Genomic DNA, 22,974 nt, shown 5'->3' with positions numbered 1-22,974 from the left:
CTTGAAATAGAATGAAGTTAGAGAACCCAAACTACCAGATTTTAAGAGCTTACAGTATAACTACAGTATTAAAGACACTGCAAGTATTAGTTTACAGAGAGACAAAAAGAATAGAGAACATAATATGTCAAGAAATATATCCATAAATATAATCACTTGGCAATCTAGCGGGCCTTTTAATAAGTGGTGCTGGTACAACTGAATATTTGTTGAGGAAAAAATGAAACCTGACCCTTACTTCCATTAAATTCCCAAATTAACTTGAATAGGTTCATAGACCCACACATAAAAGTTAAACTATAATAATTCTAGAAGAAAATGTATCAAAAGTTATTGTAATAGGCAAAGATTCTTAGGCAGGATTTAAAAAGCACTAATTCATAAGAGAGAGAAAATTAACTTCATCAAAATGAAAACATATACTCATCAAAAGAAACCCTTAAGAAAATTAAAAGGCAAGCCATAGATAAGGGAAGGAAAAATGTAACATATTTGGCAAAAACATGTGAAGAATATACAAGTCAATAATAAATTTTAAAACTAGACAAAAACCATGAAGACATGCAAAACACAGGAATAGTCAACAAGCTTATGAAAAGGTACATTAGTCATCAGGAAATACTAAGTAAAATCACAATGAGCTACTACACTTCATACTCTATAGAATGCTTAATAGACTGAAGACACCAAACATTAACCACGATGTAGAATGACTGAAACTCTCATACACTACTGCTGGATGTAGTACAACCTCATTGGAAAATATGCAAAGAATACAAACAAATATTCATGCAGCTTTCTTCACAACAATCATAAGCTAGAAACAACTCAAAACCATGGATAGGTGGATGGGCAAAGAGTGTACACAAAGGAACTATTCAGAAATAAACAGTGTGAACACCAACCCACACAACCTCAGGGATGAATAACATGAGCAGTGTATGAAGTGAAAGAAAAGAATACCATGATTTTAGTTACTGGAGTTTAAAAATAATCCGATGAAGAAAATTGCATGGTCATTGCCCACAGAGGTATAGATAAACTAACAACAGAATAACAGAATAAAGGAAATTTCTGAGGAAACATTTAAAAATGTTCTAAATCCTGACTGTGACTGATGTAAGATAGATGAGGCTGGACACCCAAGGAATTTTCAGGAAGCAGGTTTATTTAAGCGACAGCAGTCCTAAGGGGCTAATACCTAAAAATCTCGAAACCCTGGGTCTAGAAATTCTTTGAAATTTATACTCAGTGGGAAGGGTTACCTAACAGTGGGTGGTTACATGGCAGGTACTCTTTGTCCCATATTTTAGGTCAGACAGAGGTTTCACAAGTTTTTAATCAAGAAAATAGAAACAATAATTTTTATACAACAAGCTCTCAAGACAGAGTCTATCACACCTTTTGTCTCAAACTTGGCATTGACAAGAAAGAGGAAGCTTCAAACCACATTGAGCTCTCTGCAGAAATACTGTTGTCACTCTTTGTAAAATCTTGCTGACAAGAAGTTTAATTATGGTGGGCAGGTGTCCCTCAAGAAACTTATTATGATAAGGGTCTTTAGGGTAGGGGTGTACCTGTGGCTGCATGATGACTACATAAATGTACGCAGTTATCAAAATTTAATGATCGGGCTGGCAAAACAAAACCTGAGAGATGTGTGTGTGTGTGTGTATGTGTGTGTGAATGTGTGCGCGCGCATGCCGCGTGCATGCATTCTTGTATATTTTTTTTTAAATGAAGTGTAGTATGAGAAAAACAGCTTGATTTTTTTTTTTCCTTTTTTTTTTGTGGTGTTAAGAATTGAACCTAAGGGCCTTGCACATGCTAGGAAAGTGCTCTACCACTAAGCCACAGAATATCCCATTGAGATGACCCTGAAGAAACAAAAAAGAAAGTGGGAGATTTAAACCACTTGGCCCTCTGGGGAAACATCGGTTCATCTAGGAGCAACAGAAAGCACAAGGCTTAGGGTCAGAGTATAATTAAAATGTTTGAGAAAACGAAAGAAAGCCTGGAAGCAAATAAACAAGGGCAAAAGAGAGAGCAAGACTACATAGGAACCAGAGGTCTTACTTAGGCTTTTGCTCCAAATGAGTTGGAAAATGCTAAGTTTGGATGTTAAATATTCCCCTAAGATCCATTTATTCAAAGCTTGGTTCTCAAGGTGCTGTGAAAACTTAAGAGGTTGAGCCTAATCAGAGGTCATTAAAGATATACCCTCAAAGGGATTTTAATATTTTCACCCAGCTCATCTTATAGTATATGAATTACAAAATGTCTCCTGGTTTTAAATGCCATTTGTATATTCATGGCTTCCAGATTTATATCTTTAACTAGATTTATCCCCATAAGCCTCCTGTCCTCTGTTTCCTAGTTCAAGACATGAGCACTCGTTCCAACATGCATTCTCCAATATGATATATTGTTCTCACTAGAGGCCTAAATCAATGGGGGCCTCCCAATCTTGGACTGGAACCTCCAAAACTGCAAACCAAAATAAATGTTTTCTCTTTATGGTGTTTTGTTGTTATAATATAGCTGTCAAACACAGGGAGCCACCTCTGGATGATTTTAAGCATGATCTAACTTCTTGTTTTAAAGGGATAACTTGCTGTCTTCAGGAAGGACTTTATGAGGCCATTAAGAAGTTATCATAGTCATGTAGGCTGACACTGGCTTGGACCAGATTATGGATGATAATGGTAGGGAGCTGAAAAGCATTCAGATTTCAGAAATTTTATGAGGATGAAGCCACCTGAATTTACTAATGAATCAATAGATTAAGTGGTACAAAAAAGCTCTTTCTCTGCTCCTGAATCCTGTCATGAGCTGAACAGCTTTCCTCCATCATGCCTTTCCTCCATGATGGACTCACCTTGGGCCCAAGGCAATGAAGTCAACCATCTATGGACTGAGATATCTGAAGCCATGGTCACAATTAAAAAAAAGTGAAAATGTTCTGTATTCTGGAAACACTCACTTGTTTCATTAAAACCTAGGTAAAAAGAATTTTGGACTTTCAAGCTGGCATTAATCTGGAGATGACCCTGAGAACTTCCTGCCTGGAATGACAACTGGGATGTGGTATAAGAAACTATTTTTCCAGATAATCCTGATGTTTCAAGAAGGCTGTCTGTTCACATTGTCAAATCAATGTCCCAAATCATTGCATCCCAGAGAAGGGATGCAGTCCTGAGCAAGACAGCTGATGGTTGGGTCTAGAAGGCCTCATGGAGGACAACAAGGAGTATGAATGTGACCCTCCCGCTGGCCAGGGAGGTTGTCCTCCACGGCAGTTTTGCCTAAATTTTATCTGAATCCCTGAGACATTTATTAAGCAAAAATTATTTTAAAGTCCCTGCTATGCTTTGGAGTCATTTGGTTAAACAGGCAGTCGTCCACCGAAGCACAAATTCTGATTAGCACCTTAGGGCATCAACATATACAAGGGCAACATCAATAGGGTTATTCCCATTTTTCACATGAGGAAACAGGGGCCAAAAAGGTTAAATATTACCATCATATTAGAAAGAAAAAAGAACAAAGGCAAGACTGGAGCCCAATTCTGCCTAAATCCAAAGCCAATATGCTTTAAACTACACCACAACCAAATGTAAAGATGAAATTATATTCTTCATCCTCTTTGTTAGATGTGAAGAAAATTATCCACTTTGATGGTTATCTTAAATGTTGAAATTCTTAAAACATGGAATACTTGGGAAAAACTCACTGGTGGATAAACCAAAGCAATTTATAAAAAATAATAATAGAATGATAGTCTACTATGCAAAAACAAAGATACTGTCCTACATAAGGCTAGAATAAAGTTCCACTTGCACAAAAATCTTCTAATCATACTTTTGTTCAACTGGGTGTGGTGGCATGTCTGTAGTCTCAACTATTCAGGAGGCTGAGGTGGGAGGATCACATGACCTAGGAGGAGTTCAAGGTCTGGGCATCCTAGCAAGAATTCATCTCAAAAAACATTTTTTTTTTTCAACACAGTAAGCTCTTAAAAACTTTATGTTTTAAAAAAGTGAGTCCAGGTGGGGGAGGGGTGACACACAACATGTTCTTTGAAAATAAAGTGCCAAGGTTACAAGAAAATGTAGGAGCTGAATGTCAGCTTTGTATCTGAAAACCTCTGAATTATTTCCTTTATCTTATTATTCAATTTAGAATATTAAATTTTTAAAAATCAGAATGGCAAATAAAATGGCAATGACAGATGGAGAAGACAAGAAATAAAATCAACGAACAATATAAATATCTTACATTTTAGTCTAAGATTAAACTTCTTCCTTCATCAATCTTAAACCAGAATTCAAACAAATAATGATATTGGTGAGCTTGAACTATTTTTGCAGAAGTCCCTCAGCACTCTGCACATGACAAGTGTCCCAAAACGCTCACTTCGAGGGTGATGCTAGTAAAAAATGGCAATTCCATGAGGGTAAACAAAAAGAAGCAAATGATAAAAATACATCCCAAATCAAGAAAGAGTCCTCCCACCCCATCACATCTGCTTTAATGAATAATTAGCCTATTCCTTTGGAAGGAAGAGGGGAAGAGTAAAGCAAAACCATTTGAGACTTTCCTTCAAGTTACCAAAAGGTCTGTGAGCCTAAGTATTGAGTACTTCTCAACAAAAAGGCTGTTGTTGGCAAGGCTTCCCCTTTTCCTAGCAGGCAGGTTATTGTGCTTTCAGTACCAGCTGAGAAAAGAGAAGCAGCTTTGACAATTTTATCACCTTGGAGAAACTCAAACAGCCCACAGATTCCTTTTTAGAGACCTGGCTCTGTCCTCTTATAACTAACTGGTAAAGGACTTTAAAATTAGAAAAAAAATAACTTCAATCATGAGAATCAGAGAATCTCAGTTCATCTAAAAACTAACTCGTGAAGAGCTTTACATTAAGAAAAACAATAACTTCAATTAGGAGAATCAAAGAATTGTAGAGCTTCTTAATCTAGGCAAATACATCATTCTCAATTTCTAGAATGTCATATTAGTTGAGTCAGAGTATTAAGCTTGATCATTTTGCGAGTGCAAACCTATTAACAAATGTGCAATTCCATTAGAAGAAATGTTTATGTTTTTGCAAGCAATGTAAGTTACCTCCAAGAATACCCCAACAAGCTAGGAAGTCATATACTTAAATACATGGGCACCTGACTGCTATCTAAATACAGTATGCTCTTAATAAAAATTACAGATTGACTTACATGATTAAAACTGAATTCACAATATCATTTGGTAAAACATGCCTTTTTATATCCCTTTGAGTGACCAAACCTGCTTTTACACATTCATGCATTTGACAGGAAGTTAAGCTATGTTTCTGAGCTTTGTAAAATACAAGCAATTATGTACTTCACATGGCACAACATGTTACACATGCTGAGTAAATCAGATTAAGAATTAATGGATTAATACATAACAGCCAGGACCAACTACAGACATGTACATGGGTTAGTACACTCATATGCATGTATACATATATTATCTAGGTCTATCAAGGGCCTGAAAGCAGTAACAAGCACACCCAATACCTGATCCTAGTTTCTAAATACCATTCTTCAATAAAGAAGAACCAGGGCTCCTTGGAGAAATGAACTGCTAATTCTAGGGTTGGCACAGGTAAATTGTAAGATGAACCAGGAGTATCTTTCTAGTGCCAAAAGTATGGAAGTCCTCAAATCCTCATTTCAACTCTTAATTGATCTTCATAAGAGAAATATTGCTATTAAGGGAGAACATCTTATTACTACATATTAAATTTGCCTTCTTTTACTTCTTCTACTCCAAAACATGCAACCCTGCATTCCCTAACTGAAGAGTGCCAGAGAAGGAACACATTAAAAGCAAAAGTGGTTAGAGATTAGTCACAAAATTAACTCATACCGTGCAAAATTCAAGCTTTTTACCAGTTCATCTAGTATGCGATTATTTTTCAGGTCTGGCTCTGTGACTGTCTAGAAAAGAAAAACAACAGATGGAAAAAGGTCAAAAACAATAATTAACTTGTTGTAATCTTGTTTTTGAAAATGTCTGACCCATCCTCCTGAGGCTCGCCATCCCACTAAGTCTTCCAGGAAAGACTCAAAATAAAGTTCATTTATCTCAGACTACATGGAATTTTACAAGAGTGAATCAGTACCTACTAACTGGAATTCTGATAAAAGTTCTCAAAGCATCTATTTAAAGTCATATATTATTTATTCTGTCCTAAGAAAAAGCCTAATATGAGCAAGAATCCTTCAAAATGCCAGCACTCAGCTTTCCCTAAAATTTCTCCTCATAAACAGAAAACTTCTAAGTAAAACACTGGGAGAGCCATTAAGTGTCCAAGAAAAGTTTAAAAATAAAATTGGTTTTCAGGAACACAAGAGAAAAATGAAAAATCCTGTCCTTCTTCAGTATGAACATTACATAGTTGATCCCTGAGATAAGTTTCCTTTCTGTTAAACTTCACACTCTCTTCTTTCTTTATCTTAACTTATTTTCATTCTCCCTTTTAATCTACCTTTCCACCTGTCCCTACCACTTGAAAGGTTTTGCAAATTTTAACATCCAATTTTCTTAAGCCCACAGGCCATGAATCTTTGCCTTTTGCACAACTACTTTCACCAGTCCTTTGTAAATTCATAATCCCACTATCAGAGTCTCCACCAAAACTAAGAAACTATTCAAAAATAATAGGAACCATAAAAACATAGATCATAAGAATTAAAGAGTGCTATATCCCAATTTTAAAATTAGCTTTTACTTCCGAAAATACATTTAGATTATCAGAAATCCTAATGAGAAACTGAACAAAATCCAGTTCTCCTTACATATACTTTAGAGGTTCCTTCTGAAAAGGTCTTTTATATTTTTTAATTCAATAATTACACATCTTCTCATGGGTTTTTGTACATACATAAAGATGAAATATTTTTACCAATCAGTAAGTTTTTTAAAAAGGATATAAAAACTCACCACACAACAAGTTGGACACTGAGTTTTATAAGATAGAAATTTTCTTATACAGAGAGAACAATCTGTAAAAACACAAAATGGAACATAAGTTAATCTCTATTAATAATAAGGGAATCTAACTTTTAACAAATCTGACTTAGGCCTTGGAATATTTCCACCATCTAAGGCATATCATTATAATCTTAAATTTTTAGTACCTGTGTTCTACGCACATTTTCACATGTAATTAAACAGTGTTATTAGTAAAGGGAAATATATCAAAGATAATGACTCCCTAGGATACCACAATTCTGTAAGCAATATGTATCACTCTGTTTTCTCCATTTGTAAACTGTGGGAACATGCGTGCAAGACCTGGGCTGAGTATTACATAAACATGTCAGATATCTCTTATTGCCTACCTTTTGAAAAATAAATTTTGAAACAGGACATATACATATTTTAAGAAATAAATGTTACCTAGGTTAACAAATTACCAATTTCTATATACTAAGTCTGCAGGTGATGTCCATCATTGCACATTTAACAAGCACTTCTGTGGCAGGCACTAAGGAAAGAGCAGTGTAGAGGGGAACGTTCTTTACGGGGAACGTCTTTACCTCAAGGAGATAAGAAAGTAGTGAGGCAATCATAGTGTACTTAAATGTAATAAGTCCTAACAATTTAAGCAATAAATGAGCACCAACTAAATTCAACACTCAAGGCTGTATAAAATACTCCTGTAGTCAAATAAAAAGCACATATCACTAATAGTAGTATCTTACTGAAGCTAATTTACCAGTAGCCCAAATTCAGTTGAGTTAAGGAGCCTCCTCAAAAAGAGTTGAGTTTAGCCGAGAAGGAGGAGACGGTATGATTACAGTACAGGTGTTCAGAAATAAGGAAGTCTTGCCATCCTCAGTAGGAGTACCCCAGGAAGAAAAATAAAGGGACACATTATAAAAAGCCTAAAACCACCAAAGGGTTTGGGAAACAAAGATGAACAGAAGGGACCAACTCAGACACTGTCGTTCCATGCTAACGACAAGCAAAAAGCTGAACTGAAAAACTAACAATTCTGAGATCCATCCAGAAAAGCAAAGTCACAGGGCAAACTGCTTCCTCCAAAAATGGAGAAGCAGATACAGAGACTCACCACTTACGGGCAGAGAAACCCACAAGAGAAACATCCACAAGAACCAGAGAAGAATATTGTGCTGGAAACCAGGGCGGAGGAAGAAAAACCTCAGTGGTCATTGATGAACTGCAGTAGATTAGGAAGGACAAATCTGAGAGTTAAAAGCTTCAGAGGACCCTGTCCTTAGAGGTCCTCATGCTTTTGTGAGTTTTTGCTCCAGGAGTTCTACCAAGTTCTCACAGTGACTATCCAAAAATAAAATCCCTAGTCATGCAGGGAGAAGGGAAAAGTAACCACTCTGAGACAAGCCCCAGCACTAAGTTCACAAGGCCTGCCCTCAGGAAAAACCATTTTACCAGAATAACCTATTGGGTTTTTATCAGAGCCCAACTGACCTGGGAGGAGAGAAATATGCAACTACAACACTCTCTAGCCATCCTCTTCCAGTTCACAAGCAAGTAAGCAAAGCATTTGTGAATCTCAAGCTCCAGGGACAAGGCTCCCTAATAGACTGAGACCTGCTCACAGAACTAGAAAATGCTTCTCCTCCTTCCACATTTACCATAGCACTCAAGGCCTATTTACTGCAGTTCCTTTTACCCAGTACATCATTCCTGGCTATTAAGAAAAACTTACAAGGCATACTAAAAGGTAAAAAATAAAAGATCCAATCACCAGCACCAAAAAAAAAAAAAGAAAACACACACACACACACACACACACACACACACACACAGTTTTTTTTTTTTTTGTTATCATTGCATATTCTTTTTTTTTTTTAATATTTTTTTTATTGGTTGTTCAAAACATTACAAAGCTCATGGCATATCATCTTCCATACATTTGATTCAAATGGGTTATCAGCTCCCATTTTTACCCCAATTACAAGTTGCAGAATGACATCGGTTACACATCCACATTTTTACATAATACCATATTAATGACTGTTGTATTCTGCTACCTTTCCTATCCCCTACTATCCCCCCTCCCCTTCCCTCTCCTCTTCCCTCTCTACCCCATCTGCTGTGGTTTAATTCTCTCCCTTTTTTTTTTTCCCCTTTCCCCTCACAAACTCTTATATGTAGTTTTATGTAACAATGAGGGTCTCCTTCCATTTCCATACAGTTTCCCTTCTCTCTCCCTCTCTCCCACCCCACTCGTCTCTGTTAAATGTTAATCTTTTCCTCATGCTCTTCTTCCCTGTTCTGATCTTGGTTGCTCTCTTTATATCAAAGGAGACATTTGGCATTTGTTTTTTAAGGATTGGCTAGCTTCACTTAGCATTATCTGCTCTAATGCCATCCATTTCTCTGCAAAATCCATGATTTTGTCATTTTTTAGTGCTGCGTAATACTCCATTGTGTATAGATGCCACAGTTTTTTAATCCATTCATCTATTGAAGTGCATCTAGGTTGATTCCAAAGTCTAGCTATTGTGAATTGTGCTGCTATGATCATTGAAGTGGCAGTATCCCTATAGTATGCTCTTTTGAGGTCCTCAGGGAATAGACCGAGAAGGGCAATAGCTGGGTCAAATGGTGGTTCCATTCCCAGCTTTCCTAGGTATCTCCATACTGCTTTCCATATTGGCCGCACCATTTTGCAGTCCCACCAGCAATGTACAAGTGTACCCTTTTCCCCACATCCTCGCCAGCACTTATTGTTACTTGACTTCCTAATGGCTGCCAATCTTACTGGAGTGAGATGGTATCTTAGGGTGGTTTTGATTTGCATTTCTTTGACTGCTAGAGATGGTGAGCATTTTTTCATATACTTATTGATTGACTCACACACACAGTTTGAAGAAACTGAGCAAGCATCAGAAACAGGGTCAAATAGAACAGGAATGTTCAATATATCAAATGAGGAACTTTTTAAACTATAATATGCTAAGAATTTTAATGGAAACAGACAACATGTAAGAACTGATGAGTAATGTAAACAGAGAGGTGGGATGCTAAAAAAGAAGCAAAAAGAAATGTTAGAGATAAAAACCACTGTAACAAATGAATACTTTGAGAAGATAATAAATATACTGGACACAAATGAGAAGAGAATCTCTGAGCTTGAATTTGTCAATAGAAACCTTAAAAATTGAAAAGTTAAGAGAAAAAAGACCAGAAAAAAAATGGAAAAGAATCTTCAAGAACTGTGGGAAAGCTACAAAATTTAACATATCCATAATGGAAATGCCAGCAGAAGAGTGAAAGGAACACAAAAAAAGTTTACTGCAATGACTGAGAACTTTCCCAAATTAATATTAAACACTGAACCACCTATCCACAAGAACCAAAGAACACCAAGAAGGATAGACGCCAAAAAAAAAAAAAAAAGAAAGAAAGAAAAGAAAAATACAACTATACCTCAGCAGACATTCAAACTTCAGAAAATCAAAGATAAAGAAAATTTCTTAAAAGAAGCCAGAAGGGAGAAAAAAAAAAAAAAACTTACCTACAAAGGAGTGATGAACTACATATGACTTCTCCTCATAACATACAAACAAGGAGGGAGGGCCAACCTAGAACTCCATATCCTATGGAATTATCCTTTAAAAGTGAAAGCAAAATAAATATCTTCTCATCAAATAAAAATTGAGGGAGTCTTTTACCAGTAGATCTGTCTCTAAAATCTGCTCGAAGTTCTTCGAAGAGAAGAAAAATGATTTAGGCCAGAAACTCAGACTTACATAAATAAAGGAAGAACAGTGGAGACAGAAAAATTAAAATAAACACTTTGATTTTTCTTATTATTCTAAAAGAGAACAGTTTGTATAAAATAACAGCAACAGAATATTGAATTACATATGGTTTTGTGTGTGTCTGGGGTGGGCTGTGTATATATGCATGCTTATGTAAGCTTATGAACAAATAAAATGAACGACAGCAATAACATAAAGGACAAGAGGAAGAAATCAGATATATTAGTCAGATTGGGCTGTGATAACAAAATACTACTGCCTGATAGCTTAAACAACAGAAATTTATTTTCTCCCAGTTGTGGAAGCTAGAAGTCCAAGATCAAGGTGCCAGTATCTGTTAAGTGCTCTCTTTCTGGCTTATAGACGGCCACCATCTCACTCTGTCCTCAGAGGGCAAGGCAGGGCAAGAACACAAGCTCTCTAGTATCTCTTCTTACAAGGGCACTAATCCCCATCATGAGGGTCCCACCCTCATAACCTCATCTAAACCAAGTGATCTCCTAAAGACCTCATGTTCCAATACCAACTCAGTGGGGGTTAGAGCTTCAACACATGAATGGGAAGAGGGCATAATTCTGTCCATAGCATTGCCTGGCCCCCAAAATTCATGTCTTCTCACATGCAGAATACATTCCCAACAGTCCCAAAAGTCTTAACTCACTGCAGCCCCAAGTCTAAATTCCAAAATTTTACCTAACCACCACCCAAATCAGATTATGAATGGGACTATCATTCTGAGGGAAGATTCCTTTCCGGACTCATTATCTTAATTAACAGTGTCACTCTCTGCATTACAAGAAGTCACCTGAGCAATACTGCAAGTCAAAAAGGCTAAGGCAGAAGGATCACAGGTTCAAGACCAGTCTGGGCAACTTAGCAACACCCTATCTCAAAAAAAAAAAAAAAAGAAAAAGAAAAAGAACTGGGGATGTATCTCACTGCTAGAGCCTAGGTTCAATCCCCAGTACTGGGGGGAAATATCCTGCCAAGTGCAATAGCACATACCTGTAATCACAGCTACTCAGGAGGTAGAAGCAGGAGGATTATAAATTGCTTAGTGAGATCCTATCATAAAATAAAAAGAGCTAGGGGTGCAGCTCAGTGGTAGAGCATTTGCCAGACATGCTCAAGGCCAGGAGTTCCACCCCCAGTACTATGAAAAAGAAAGAAAGGGAAAAAAAGAATTCCTAAACCACCAGCTCAGTTTAGTCACCTATGGATACTGTTGTTGGTTTTAATGTAGTTTCCCGACTCCATACCCAATCATATTGATTCAGTAGATTTGGGTCAGTAATAAATCTAGCTGGGCATATGCCTGCAATCCTAGAAACTCAAGGGGGCTGAGACAAGAGGATCATCAAGTTTGAGGCCAACTTGGGCAACTTAGCAGGACCCTGTTTCAAAATATAAAAATAAATAAGAAGGAAGGAAGGAAGGAAGGAAGGAAGGAAGGAAGGAAGGAAGGAAGGAAGGAAGGAGACAGACAGAGGGAGGAAGGGAGGGAAGGAGGGAGGGAAGAAAAGAAAAGAAAGAAAGGCTGGGGGTGTAAATCAGCAATAGCGCACCCCTGGGTTCAGTCCCAGGTACTGCAAAAATAAATAAATAATAAATACTGAAATGTTTAAGGAGTAGCAATAAATGACTAGTAGTTAGGATCACTAATTATAGTCAATCCAGGATAATACCAAATCAACAGATCTGGCTCCAACTACCAAAACTTTGAGGACTTTTGTATCATTAAAAAAAATAAATAAATAAAGGAGGGAGGGTGTCTCTGTGGTAAGACTTGCCTTGGATGAACATGCCCCTAGTTTCTATCCCCAGCACCCAAAAAAAATCATACATTCACAGGAAAAAAAATTGGTGTATATATTGTTTTTAATTCTGGCATGGAATTTAAAAAACAAAAGCATTTTTAAAAGCTATAAAAATATAATAATGAATACACAAGAAGAAATACATAATTTGTAACATCATTAACAAAGTATGAGAGGAAGAAGTAAAAGAATAGAGGTTTCTTTTGTTTTGTTTTTGTGGTACTGGGGATTAAATCCAGGAGCACTTTACCACTGAGTCACATCCCCAACCCTTTTTACTTTTCATTTTGAAACGGTATCTCACTAATTGCCTAGGCTGGCCTCAAGCTTGCCTCTGTATCCTGAGTTGCTGAGATTATGGGTGTACCCTACCATACCTGGCCAAGAGTAGAGGTTTTAAAAAATAAAAATATAGAAGAAAACAGAATAGAGATTTTGTTTGAGATATGTTAACTTGTTAACAGCTTTAAAAAAATGTTTAAAATGTAAATCAGATATTTTACAAAGAAAATACCTACAGATACACAAAAGAAAATAAGAAAGGAATCAAAGCACATCACTATTTAAAGAAAAAAATGATGAAATATAAAGATAGCAAGAGAGGAAAAGAGGGATTTAAAAAATTACAAGACAGAAACAAAGAGCAAAACAGCAATAAGTCCATTACTAGCAGTAATTATATATTTATGGACTAAACTCTCCAATAAAAGACAGAGAACGATTAAATGTATTAAAAAAAAAAACCAACTGTATGCTATCTGTAAGAGACATGCTTTAAAGACACACACAGACTAAAAGTGAAAGGATAGACAAAGACATTTTATGCATATAGGAACCAAAAGAGAAGAAGGATAGCCAGACTATAAGTCAAAAACTATCAGAATTTAAAGATTTAAGAGTCAAATTCACCATGAAAATATGACCATTATAAACATACATGCACTCAACATGAAAGCAGCCACATAAAGCCAGGTACAGTGTGTACAGTCTCAAAAACTGAAGCAGAAGGATTGCTTGAACCCATTAATTCAGACAGACAGCTTGGAAAACAGAGCGAAAGACCTGGCTCTTATAAAAAACAAACAATGTGAGGGTTGGTGGAATATGCCTATAATCCCAGGGCCCAGGAGCATGAGGCAGAAGGATCTTAAACTCAAAGCCAGCTTCAGCAACTTGACAAGGCCCTAATCAAATTAGTGAATAAAAAATTATTCACTAATTTGTGAATGTGGCTCACTTAACCACTGAGCCACATCCCCTTCCATTTAAATTTAAAATTTAAAAAAAATTTAAATGGCTGAGGATGTGGCTCAGTGGTTAAGTGCTCGTGGGATCAATTGACAGTACCAAAAAAAAAAAAAAAAAAGACAACCAAATATATGAAGCAAACAATGACAGAACTAAAGGGAGAACCGGACAGCACCATAATAGTAGTAATATTTTGAACAACATGATATACTAAGTGCATCTAAAAGACAGGTACAGAACATTCCATCCAACAATTGCAGAACATAGAATCTTCTCAAGCACACTTGGAACATTCTCTAGGATAGATCATGTATTAGGTCAAAAACCAAGTCTTGGGCTGGGCTTCTGGCTTAGCAGTAGAGGGCTCACCTAGCCCGTTCGATTCTCAGCACCACATAAAAATAAATAAATAAAATAAAGGTATTGTGTCCAACAACAATTAAAAAAAAAGAAAGAATAAAACCTTAAAAAAAAAAAAAAACAAGTCTTAACAAATTTTAAAAGACTGAAATCATACCAAGTATCTTTTCCAACTATACTGGAATGAAAATAAAAATCAATTGTGGAAGGAAAACTAGAAAATTATAAAAATGTAGAAATTGACTAATGTGGGGGATAAATGGAAGTACATGTTTGTAACCATCTTACACTCTTCAGTCTTCCACTATTCAGGTAGCATGGTATTGTTTAAAGAGTGACTGTAGTAAATTAAAGATGCATACTTTAAACAACCACTAAAAACAAATAAGTAGAATTAATAATTGTGGGAAAATGTTAATATTAAAATAAAACAATTTTTTTTTAAAGGCAGGAAGAGACAAATTGAAAACAAAAAGGAAAAGTAGTACATTTAAACCCAGGCTCATTAATAATTACATTAACTTTCTACAATGGTAGAAATATTCTATGTCTACACTGGCCACTACAGTTACTACTACCCACATGTAGCTATTGGATACTGGAAATGTGGCTAGTGCAACTAAGGTAATAATTTTATTCAATAAATTTTCATTAACATGTAAATAGCTCCCTGTATCAAGCCAGCAGTTACCACATTAAACAATGCAGGTATAAATATTCCAAGTAAAAATAGGTATCATCAGACTGGATTAAAGGGCAAAACACAAACATACACTATCTACAAAATATTCAAATTAAATATAAAAACAGTAGTTTAAAGGACAGAAAAGATAAACCAAAGAAACACTCATCTTAAAGAAGTTGAAGTATCTATGTTAGTATTTTAAAAGTATACTTCAGAATAAAGAATGCTACGAGAAATAAAGATGAATATTTAATAATATGTAGTCAACTCTTCAAGAAGATAAAATAATCCTAAATGTGTATGTACCTAATAAATGCACTTCAAAATACATAAAGCAAAACATGAGAGAAGTAAAAGGGAAAAAAAATATCAATGAATCCACAATTACTGTTGGAGTTTTCAACATCCCTCTCTTCCTACAGTTAAGAGAATCAAAAGAGAACAATTTAAAGATCACTATCAACCAACCTGACCTAACTGACATTCATAGAATACTTTCCAATAACAGCAGCACAGACATCCTTTTCAAATATACATGAAACGCCAGCCACCAAGAGCACTTGATGGACTCTTCTGTTCTACTGTCTATATGTCATCATAGTGCCAATACCAGAAAGAACTAGTTTTGCCAACCATGGTAACAAAGGCCTACAATTTAGTGACTTGGGAGGCTGAGACAGGCAAAATTGGCACTTGCCTGTCTCAGCCTCCAAAGTCACTGAAATTATAGAACCTGCCTCAAAATAAAAATTAAAAAGAGCTGAGGATGTGGCTCAGTTGGTAAAGCAACCCTGGATTCAATTCCCAGTACCACAAAATTAAACAAATAAATGTCAAAAGTGAATTTAGCACAATCACATAACAAGAGAGCAATATAAAATTGTTTCTGTTCAAAGTCTATACATTGAAAACTAAATAAAATTGCTAAGAAAACTGAAAAGCTAAAAGATGGAGAAATATACCATATTCATACATTGAAGATTCAACATTGTTAAGATGGCAATTCTCCCAAATAGATCTTTAGAGTTAGTGCTATCCCAATGAACATTCCAGCAGGCTTTTTTGCAGAAATTAACAATCTGATTTCAAAATGTATATGAAGATGCTTTTCAAATGCAAATATCCTAAAAGCCTAAACACAGAGTCAAAGCAGACTTACAATACGTGATTCCAAGACTTACTACAAAGCCACAGTAACTAAGACTGTGGAATTGGCACAAGGATGACATAGACAATAGAACAGAAGTGGTCCAAAAACAGACCTACATATGGTTAACTGGCACCACATTAAATGAGTGGTAAGAATGTTATCTGATGATAGAAATGTTTGCTATCTTAAATTATAGTCATTATACGCTGCATATACATTTGTCAAAACTTATTGTCAATTGTACATTTTAATGTGAACTTTTAATGTGAACTTAAAATGTACATATCATTTGTGCATTATACCTAAATAGAAATAAGGTTAAAGTATAGTTAGAAATGAGCTCCCCATATTTAACTTGGTTATTAATGTGAATTTGGTCTTGAAGGAAAATAACATTTTTAAGGACTCATTATTCTCATAAGCATGGTTTTAAGATAGAAATTAATCATCAGACTTTTACATCTGAAGAAATATTGGCCAACTGCAAACTCACCCACTTAGTGGGGCTTCAAGAGTCAATATGAAGTATATCTCTAAGCCCATGTGGCTACCACTGTCATCTTTTTATTATGGTTTCTCTACAGGATGAATTCCACTGAAGTTACTTTCCACTAAAACCATTGTTTTAAGCCTAACTTGACTGATTTTTAACTTTCCAAGACAAATCAACTTGAAAATAGAGGACAAGAAAGACCATAAACCTAAATAGTCCAGAAGATGGATGTTCAGTTCCTAACTACCTCCTGTGTACTAAGTACCTCAAGCTTAGATTTGTTACATATAAGTGCTTGGTGCAGGGGTGTGTAGCTCAGTGGAAGAGTACCTGCCTAGCATGGGCAAGGCCCTGGCTTCAATTCCCAGCATTAAAAAAACAAAACAGAAAAATAAAATCAAAATAAAAATGCCTATGTACTAAGCATTTCATATAATTCATAAAGACAAGGACAAATAAATTTTAATAAATAACTACCTTTTTTCTTTTTTAATTTGTTCTTCTTAGATATACATGGCAGTATATTTTGACATATTATATATACATGGAGTATAACTCATTCTAATTAGAATCCCAATCTTGTGGTTGTACACAATGTAGAGTTTCACTGGTGGTGTTTTCATCTATGAACATAGAAAAGTTAGGTCTAACTCATTCTACTAGCTATCCTGTTCCCAACCTCCCTTCCTTCCCTTTATCCCCCTTTGTCTAAGCCACTGAATTTCTATTCTTCCCTCCATATCCCCTTATTGTGTGTCAGCATCAGTATATCAGAGAGAACATTCAGCTTTCGGTTTTTTGGAATTGGCTTTTTTTCACTTAGAATAGTCTCCACATTCATTTATTTACCAGCAACTGCCATGATTCCATTCCATTTTTATGGCTAAGTAATATTCCATTGTGTATACGTACCACATTCTATCTATTCATCTATTGAAGGGCACCTAAGCTGGTTCTATAGCTTAGCTATTGTGAATTGAGCTGCTATAAACAATTGATATGGCTGCATCACTGTAGTATGTTGATTTTAAGTCCTCTTGACTATATACCAGGAGTGGGATAACTAGGACAAATGGTGGTTTGATTCCAAGTTTTCTGAAGATTCTTCATACTGCTTTCCAGAATGGTTGCACTAATTTGCAGTCCCACCAGCAATGTATGAATGTTTCTTTTTCTCTTGCCAACATTTATAAATATCAATCTTTCCAGCACTGCAGAACAGATAAGTAATAAGTCTGTAATACTTTTCAGTGGTATAATTCTCTCTTAGTGGGCAAATTCAGACAGTCCTCCAACTTATGATGGTTTAAATCACAATATTTTTACTTTACCATAAAGCAAAATTGGTATGCACTAACTAAAAGATATACTTTGAATTCTAGTTTTTTTTTCCCCAGGCTACCTATATGCAGTATAATACTTTCTCACAATGCTGGGTGGCAGGAGAGAGCCACTGCTACCAAACAGCCTCAAAATCACAAGGGTAAATAGGCAAAACTCTCCTGTGTGCAGTATTGCTATGATGTTAGTAGATTAGACGTGTTCAACCATCTTCAACTTACAAAACTTTTCAATTCATGATGGTTTTACTAGGATTAATGCCATCATAAGTTAAGAAGCATCTGTATTCTTATTGTTAGATTTTAAAATGTTAAAATTCTATCTCAAGCCTGTAATCCCAGTGGCTGGGGAGGCTGAGGCAGAAGGATTGCAAGTTCAAAGCCATCCTCAGCAAAAGTGAGGTGCTAAGCAGCTCATGAGACCCTATCTCTACATAAAATACAAAAAAAAAATAGGGCTAGGATGAAACTCAGCGGCCAAGTGCCCCTGAGCTTAATCCCTGGTACGAAAATATTCTATAACAAAAATATTCTATCTCAAGTACTAATTGGATGAAACATTATTCTGTTAAAAACAAAAGTTCTGAGATAGGCATGGTAATGCATGCCTGTAGTCCCAGCTACTCAGAAGGGTGAGGTAGGGGAATCACTTGGGTCCCTGAGTCTGAGATCAGCCTGGGCAACATAACGAGATTCTGACTCAATAAATAAAATTTTAAAAATAAAAATTCTTAAGTCTAACATCTAAAAATGCTTGACAAATAAAAGAACCACATATTGTAACCAAAATCTTTATTGGCATAAATACTATAAAACACAAAAATATCCAAGAGGAAAGTGGTAGAAAATTCAGGAACATTGTAAAAACTTTCATATTCAAGAGGAAAGTAGTGGAAAAGACTTTCTTAAAATCTCAGGACACCAGAGTTAAAAGTGAGAAATAAGTATATGTGCATATCATCAGCACTGAACTAACACTACTTTTAATAACTCACAGAATCAAATCATACTTACAGTTATGTGAACACTGAGGAATAATCATTGCAATGTTAAAATATTCAAAGCAAATTCCACATCGAAGTAAATCATCTATTTTCTGAAAGACAAAAACACGTATGTTCACATCAGAAAGACATAGAAATTGTGTAAACAAGTCTGGATGGCGCCTGACAAAATGCCAGAGGGAGTGGTTTGTGAAGTAACAAAAGCGAGCCATTAAGTGTGGAGATTCCTTATTGGTTGACTGCTGTATCTATTTTATGCTAATTAGATAAGCTGTGTAAAATGTATAAATACCTCGGTCATCCTACAATAAACGGCTCCTATTCCTGCCCATCAAGATACACAAGTTATTCGTCCACCCCCCCAGTAAAATTGATAATCACAGAACTTTTTCTCTGCCCCCCCACAAAAACAATTCAATAATACTTCTTTTTCAAATATACATATTCAGAAGCTAACTCCAGATAAACTGCAAGGGATCTTGACAAATAGAGAACCCTACCCCCACCATTATTGTTACACATTCAAATCTCAGGTTATCCAAACTGCTTTGGACAGACACTAGTGACACTGCACAGATTCCTGTGTCATGCTCATCCCTTTACGGTCTACTGAGATCCTGCTCTACTTCCTGTGTTTCCAGTTCTTACTCCAAGCCTCCACCTCTTTAGACCCCCATCCCCTGGCCTATGTGACTGTTGGGCAAAAGGTTCCATGAACTACAGTCATCATACAGGTTAAGAGCCAAATCAGAGGCTTTTAAAGGCAAACATTAGAAAATATCTAATTAAAACCCTTACTTTGCAAATGAGAAAACTGTACCAAAGCTGGCTCACAATGCTGGATATGAATCAAGATAGGATTAAAATTCCTGTCTTCCTTTATGCATGGTACAACACAGTACAGACAAATGAAGAAGCCCTGGAAATAGATAGGATCAGTGATAGCAGAAGGAGATGAAGAAGCAGACAATTTGGAATGTTACATACAAGGGTGTCAACTTGGAATGCAACCTAAACAGAAAAGGATCTATTCTTGAAACCTAAAATTGTTTAAGTCATTTAAATAAGGTACAGAGAGTATACATAGTTGCCACCTTCTTAAAAAGAGAAGGGTGAGAAGCTCAGGATGCAGCTCATTGGCAGAACACTTGTCTAGTATGTGCAAGGACCCAGGTTTGATCTTCAACACCAAAAAAATGGGGGGAAAGTATTAAGAATGTCTTTTTTTTTTTTAAGAGAGAGAGAGAGAGAGAGAGAATTTTTTAATATTTATTTTTTAGTTTTTGGTGGACACAACATTTTTGTTGTATGTGGTGCTGAGGCTCGAACCGGGGCCGCATGCATTCCAGGCCAGCTCACAACCGCTTGAGCCACATCCTCAGCCCAAGAATGTCTTCTATTTTATCATATATATTTAAAAATTTCTGAAAATATACACAAGAAAGCAATAAATGTTTTGTAGGAATCAGGGATCAAGAAACTGAACAAATGAGGAGCATGGTGGGAGGGACACTTTTCATTTTTTTATGTATTTTTTGAACTATATGAATCTATCATGTAACTTAAGAAAAAACAAAAAAGACTAATGTCATTACTAGTCCATATAAAATATTATGTAGCCATTAAAAACATTATTTCAGGGGCTGGGGATGTGGCTCAAGCGGTAGTGGGCTCGCTTGGCATGCGCTGGGCACTGGGTTCGATCCTCAGCACCACATAAAAATAAAATAAAGTTGTTGTGTCCACCAAAAACTAAAAAATAAATATTAAAAAATTCTCTCTCTCAAAAAAAAAAACATGATTTCAAAGAATAGTTAATGCCACAAGAAAATTTCCTCATTTTAATGGACACCTTTTTTTTTTTTAAAGTCAGAAAACGAAATCTACAAAAATAACACAATAAGAGCAACTCTAGAGTTTAACCCTGTTAACAACAGTAACATAGCACAAGTATCTCAGTGTTAAAATCAAAGCCCGCCAGACACAGTGAGGTACACCTGTAATCCCTATGACTTGGGAAGCTGAGGCAGGAGGATGGCACGTGGATGGCAGGTTGGAGGCCAGCCTCAGCAACTAAGCAAGGCCCTAAGCAACTTAGTGAGACCCTGTCTTAAAATAAAAATTAAAAAGGGCTGTGGGATGTGAGCCAGTGGTAAACCCCCTCGGGGTTCAATCTCCAGTACTATTTAAAAGGAGGCAGGGACGCTGGGGTGGTGGCTTAGTGGTAGAGCGCTCACCTAGCACGAGCGACAGGCACTGGGTTCGATTCTCAGGACCATATAAAAAACAAATAAATAAAATAAAGGCATTTTGTGACCATCTACAACTAAAAAAAAGAAAAAAAAATTTAAAAGGGCAGGGTGGATAAGAGAAACTGTTAGGGAGGAGTTAGGCCACAGTGTGACTGGACTAACTAGACTGGGCTTGCCCCTAATCAGAATAAAAGCGAAAGATTCTGTACAGCTGAGCACCCGCCTTGCTAAGCGATGGTTACAACGTAATTAGAAGCCGGATGTGGCGGCGCACGCCTCAAATCCTAGCAACTCCGGAGGCTGAGGCAGGAACACATGACGTTCGAGGCCAGTCCGAGAGAAACTTAGTGCGACTCGGCCTCAAAATAAAATATAAAAATAAAGGACCAGAAAGGATGGGGTTCAGTGGTAGAGCGCCCCTGGGTTCAGCCCCCAGCGCCGCAAAAAATAAAAAATAAACAAATAAATATTATTTGACGTACTGTCCACCCCCAATCATGCCCGAGGTCGCTGTTTATAATATAGTGCTTGGCACAGGGGCAATTTCCTGAAAGGATTAGCTGTCACTGTCGGTGTCACCACTTAGTGACTGTTTTTCTCCATGACACTGTGGTGACAGAAACGCAGTGTGCCCGGTTCCTTAAAACGGCCAGCCTCGGTTCACCCTCAACGGCCGAAGCTTGCCCTCGTCACCGCTCAGCGGAGAAAACAGGCCGAAAGCCCAGCGTCGGGCTAGAAGCGGAGGAGCGCCGGGTACCCTGGCCCAGTCGGCCGTTCGCGCGGAGTCTTTTCTTCCACAAGGCGGGGCTGTCCTCCCACCGACAGACGGGGCCCCCCACGCCCCCGAAGAACTCACCTTCATCACTGCCAGGCCAGGAGGCCACCGAGGCTCGGCCAGGGTTTCCATGATCTCTCCTCAGGATGCCGGGGGCCCGCCTCCCACTGGCCTCCCGCGCTAGATTACTACTCGAAATTCCCCGCGCTATTGAGCTACGTCAGCAATTCGCGACGCGCCTGAGGCGAACGCGGAACCTGCCGGGAGTTGTAGTAATAGGTGGAGCGCCGCCGAAGGTTCCGGCATAGCGCATGCGCCAGACTTCTGGGTGCTCCTCTTCCCGCGCAGTTGCGTGGTTGAAAATCCCAGCGCCTGTTGAATATCAGAAAAAGACAGCCAGGAAAACAGACCAAAGCCAGGCCCTTTCAGATAGTTCAAAATGTAAGCCCATGCTTCCTCCTTCGCGTCGCCTTCCGTGATGGCTGTAATAATTTGTCCTACTCTGAGCAAGACAGGTTTTAGATCTATTATTTCATCTCACCCATGTCACAACTCTGGGAGGGAGGTACATTTGTCAGTTTGCACAAGAGGAAGCCTCTGCCTGAAACAGTGAATGGATCTGTCTCAAGTCACACAGTGGCGTTGAGGAGACTCCAAATAGGCCTGTGGGCTATATGGGCTTTAAATGGGAGCTCTTGCTTTAATTTTATTTGTTTATTTATGTATTTATTTATTTATTTGGTAGTCATGGTGGTGCTATTGAGTGGAACCGACGGCCTCGTGTATACACGCACTCTACCTCTGGCTATATTCCTGAGCCCTCAAATTAGAATCTTCATTTAAAATTATTCCTTTTCTTCAGAGAGAACCACTGTTAGTATTGTACATAGCTACCAAATATTTCCTATGTAGACTTACAAAGATTCTTTGCCTGAACAAACTTTATTCAGACTCTTGAACTGATACCTCTGGTTATTGATGACAAGTCCTGCTTCCCCACATGTTGAAGTTTGAACATTAGAGAAGCGTGCAGAGGCAAGCATAGGAAGCA

General features: G+C 37.1%; 1 protein-coding gene across 1 annotated transcript in view; it reads right to left on the bottom strand.

Moving 5' to 3' along the window:
* Rad18 (RAD18 E3 ubiquitin protein ligase) overlaps positions 1 to 22,132 on the bottom strand; it is a 98,881-nt gene extending 76,749 nt beyond the window's left edge. The window contains exons 1-4 of the mRNA XM_076841132.1: positions 22,005 to 22,132; positions 18,907 to 18,988; positions 6,985 to 7,046; positions 5,908 to 5,978 (exon numbers count right to left, since the gene is read on the bottom strand). Coding sequence (XP_076697247.1) covers positions 5,908 to 5,978; positions 6,985 to 7,046; positions 18,907 to 18,988; positions 22,005 to 22,055 — 266 coding nt within the window. The 5' untranslated portion in view covers positions 22,056 to 22,132. The remainder of the gene's footprint in view (positions 1 to 5,907; positions 5,979 to 6,984; positions 7,047 to 18,906; positions 18,989 to 22,004) is intronic.
* Between the last annotated feature and the right edge of the window lie 842 nt (positions 22,133 to 22,974).

The sequence above is a fragment of the Callospermophilus lateralis genome, chromosome 20 (genome assembly GCF_048772815.1).
Source record: "Callospermophilus lateralis isolate mCalLat2 chromosome 20, mCalLat2.hap1, whole genome shotgun sequence".
NCBI classification, from domain to species: domain Eukaryota; kingdom Metazoa; phylum Chordata; class Mammalia; order Rodentia; family Sciuridae; genus Callospermophilus; species Callospermophilus lateralis.
Note: the sequence above shows the minus strand (reverse complement) of the source record. Positions and strands in the feature narration are given on the sequence as shown.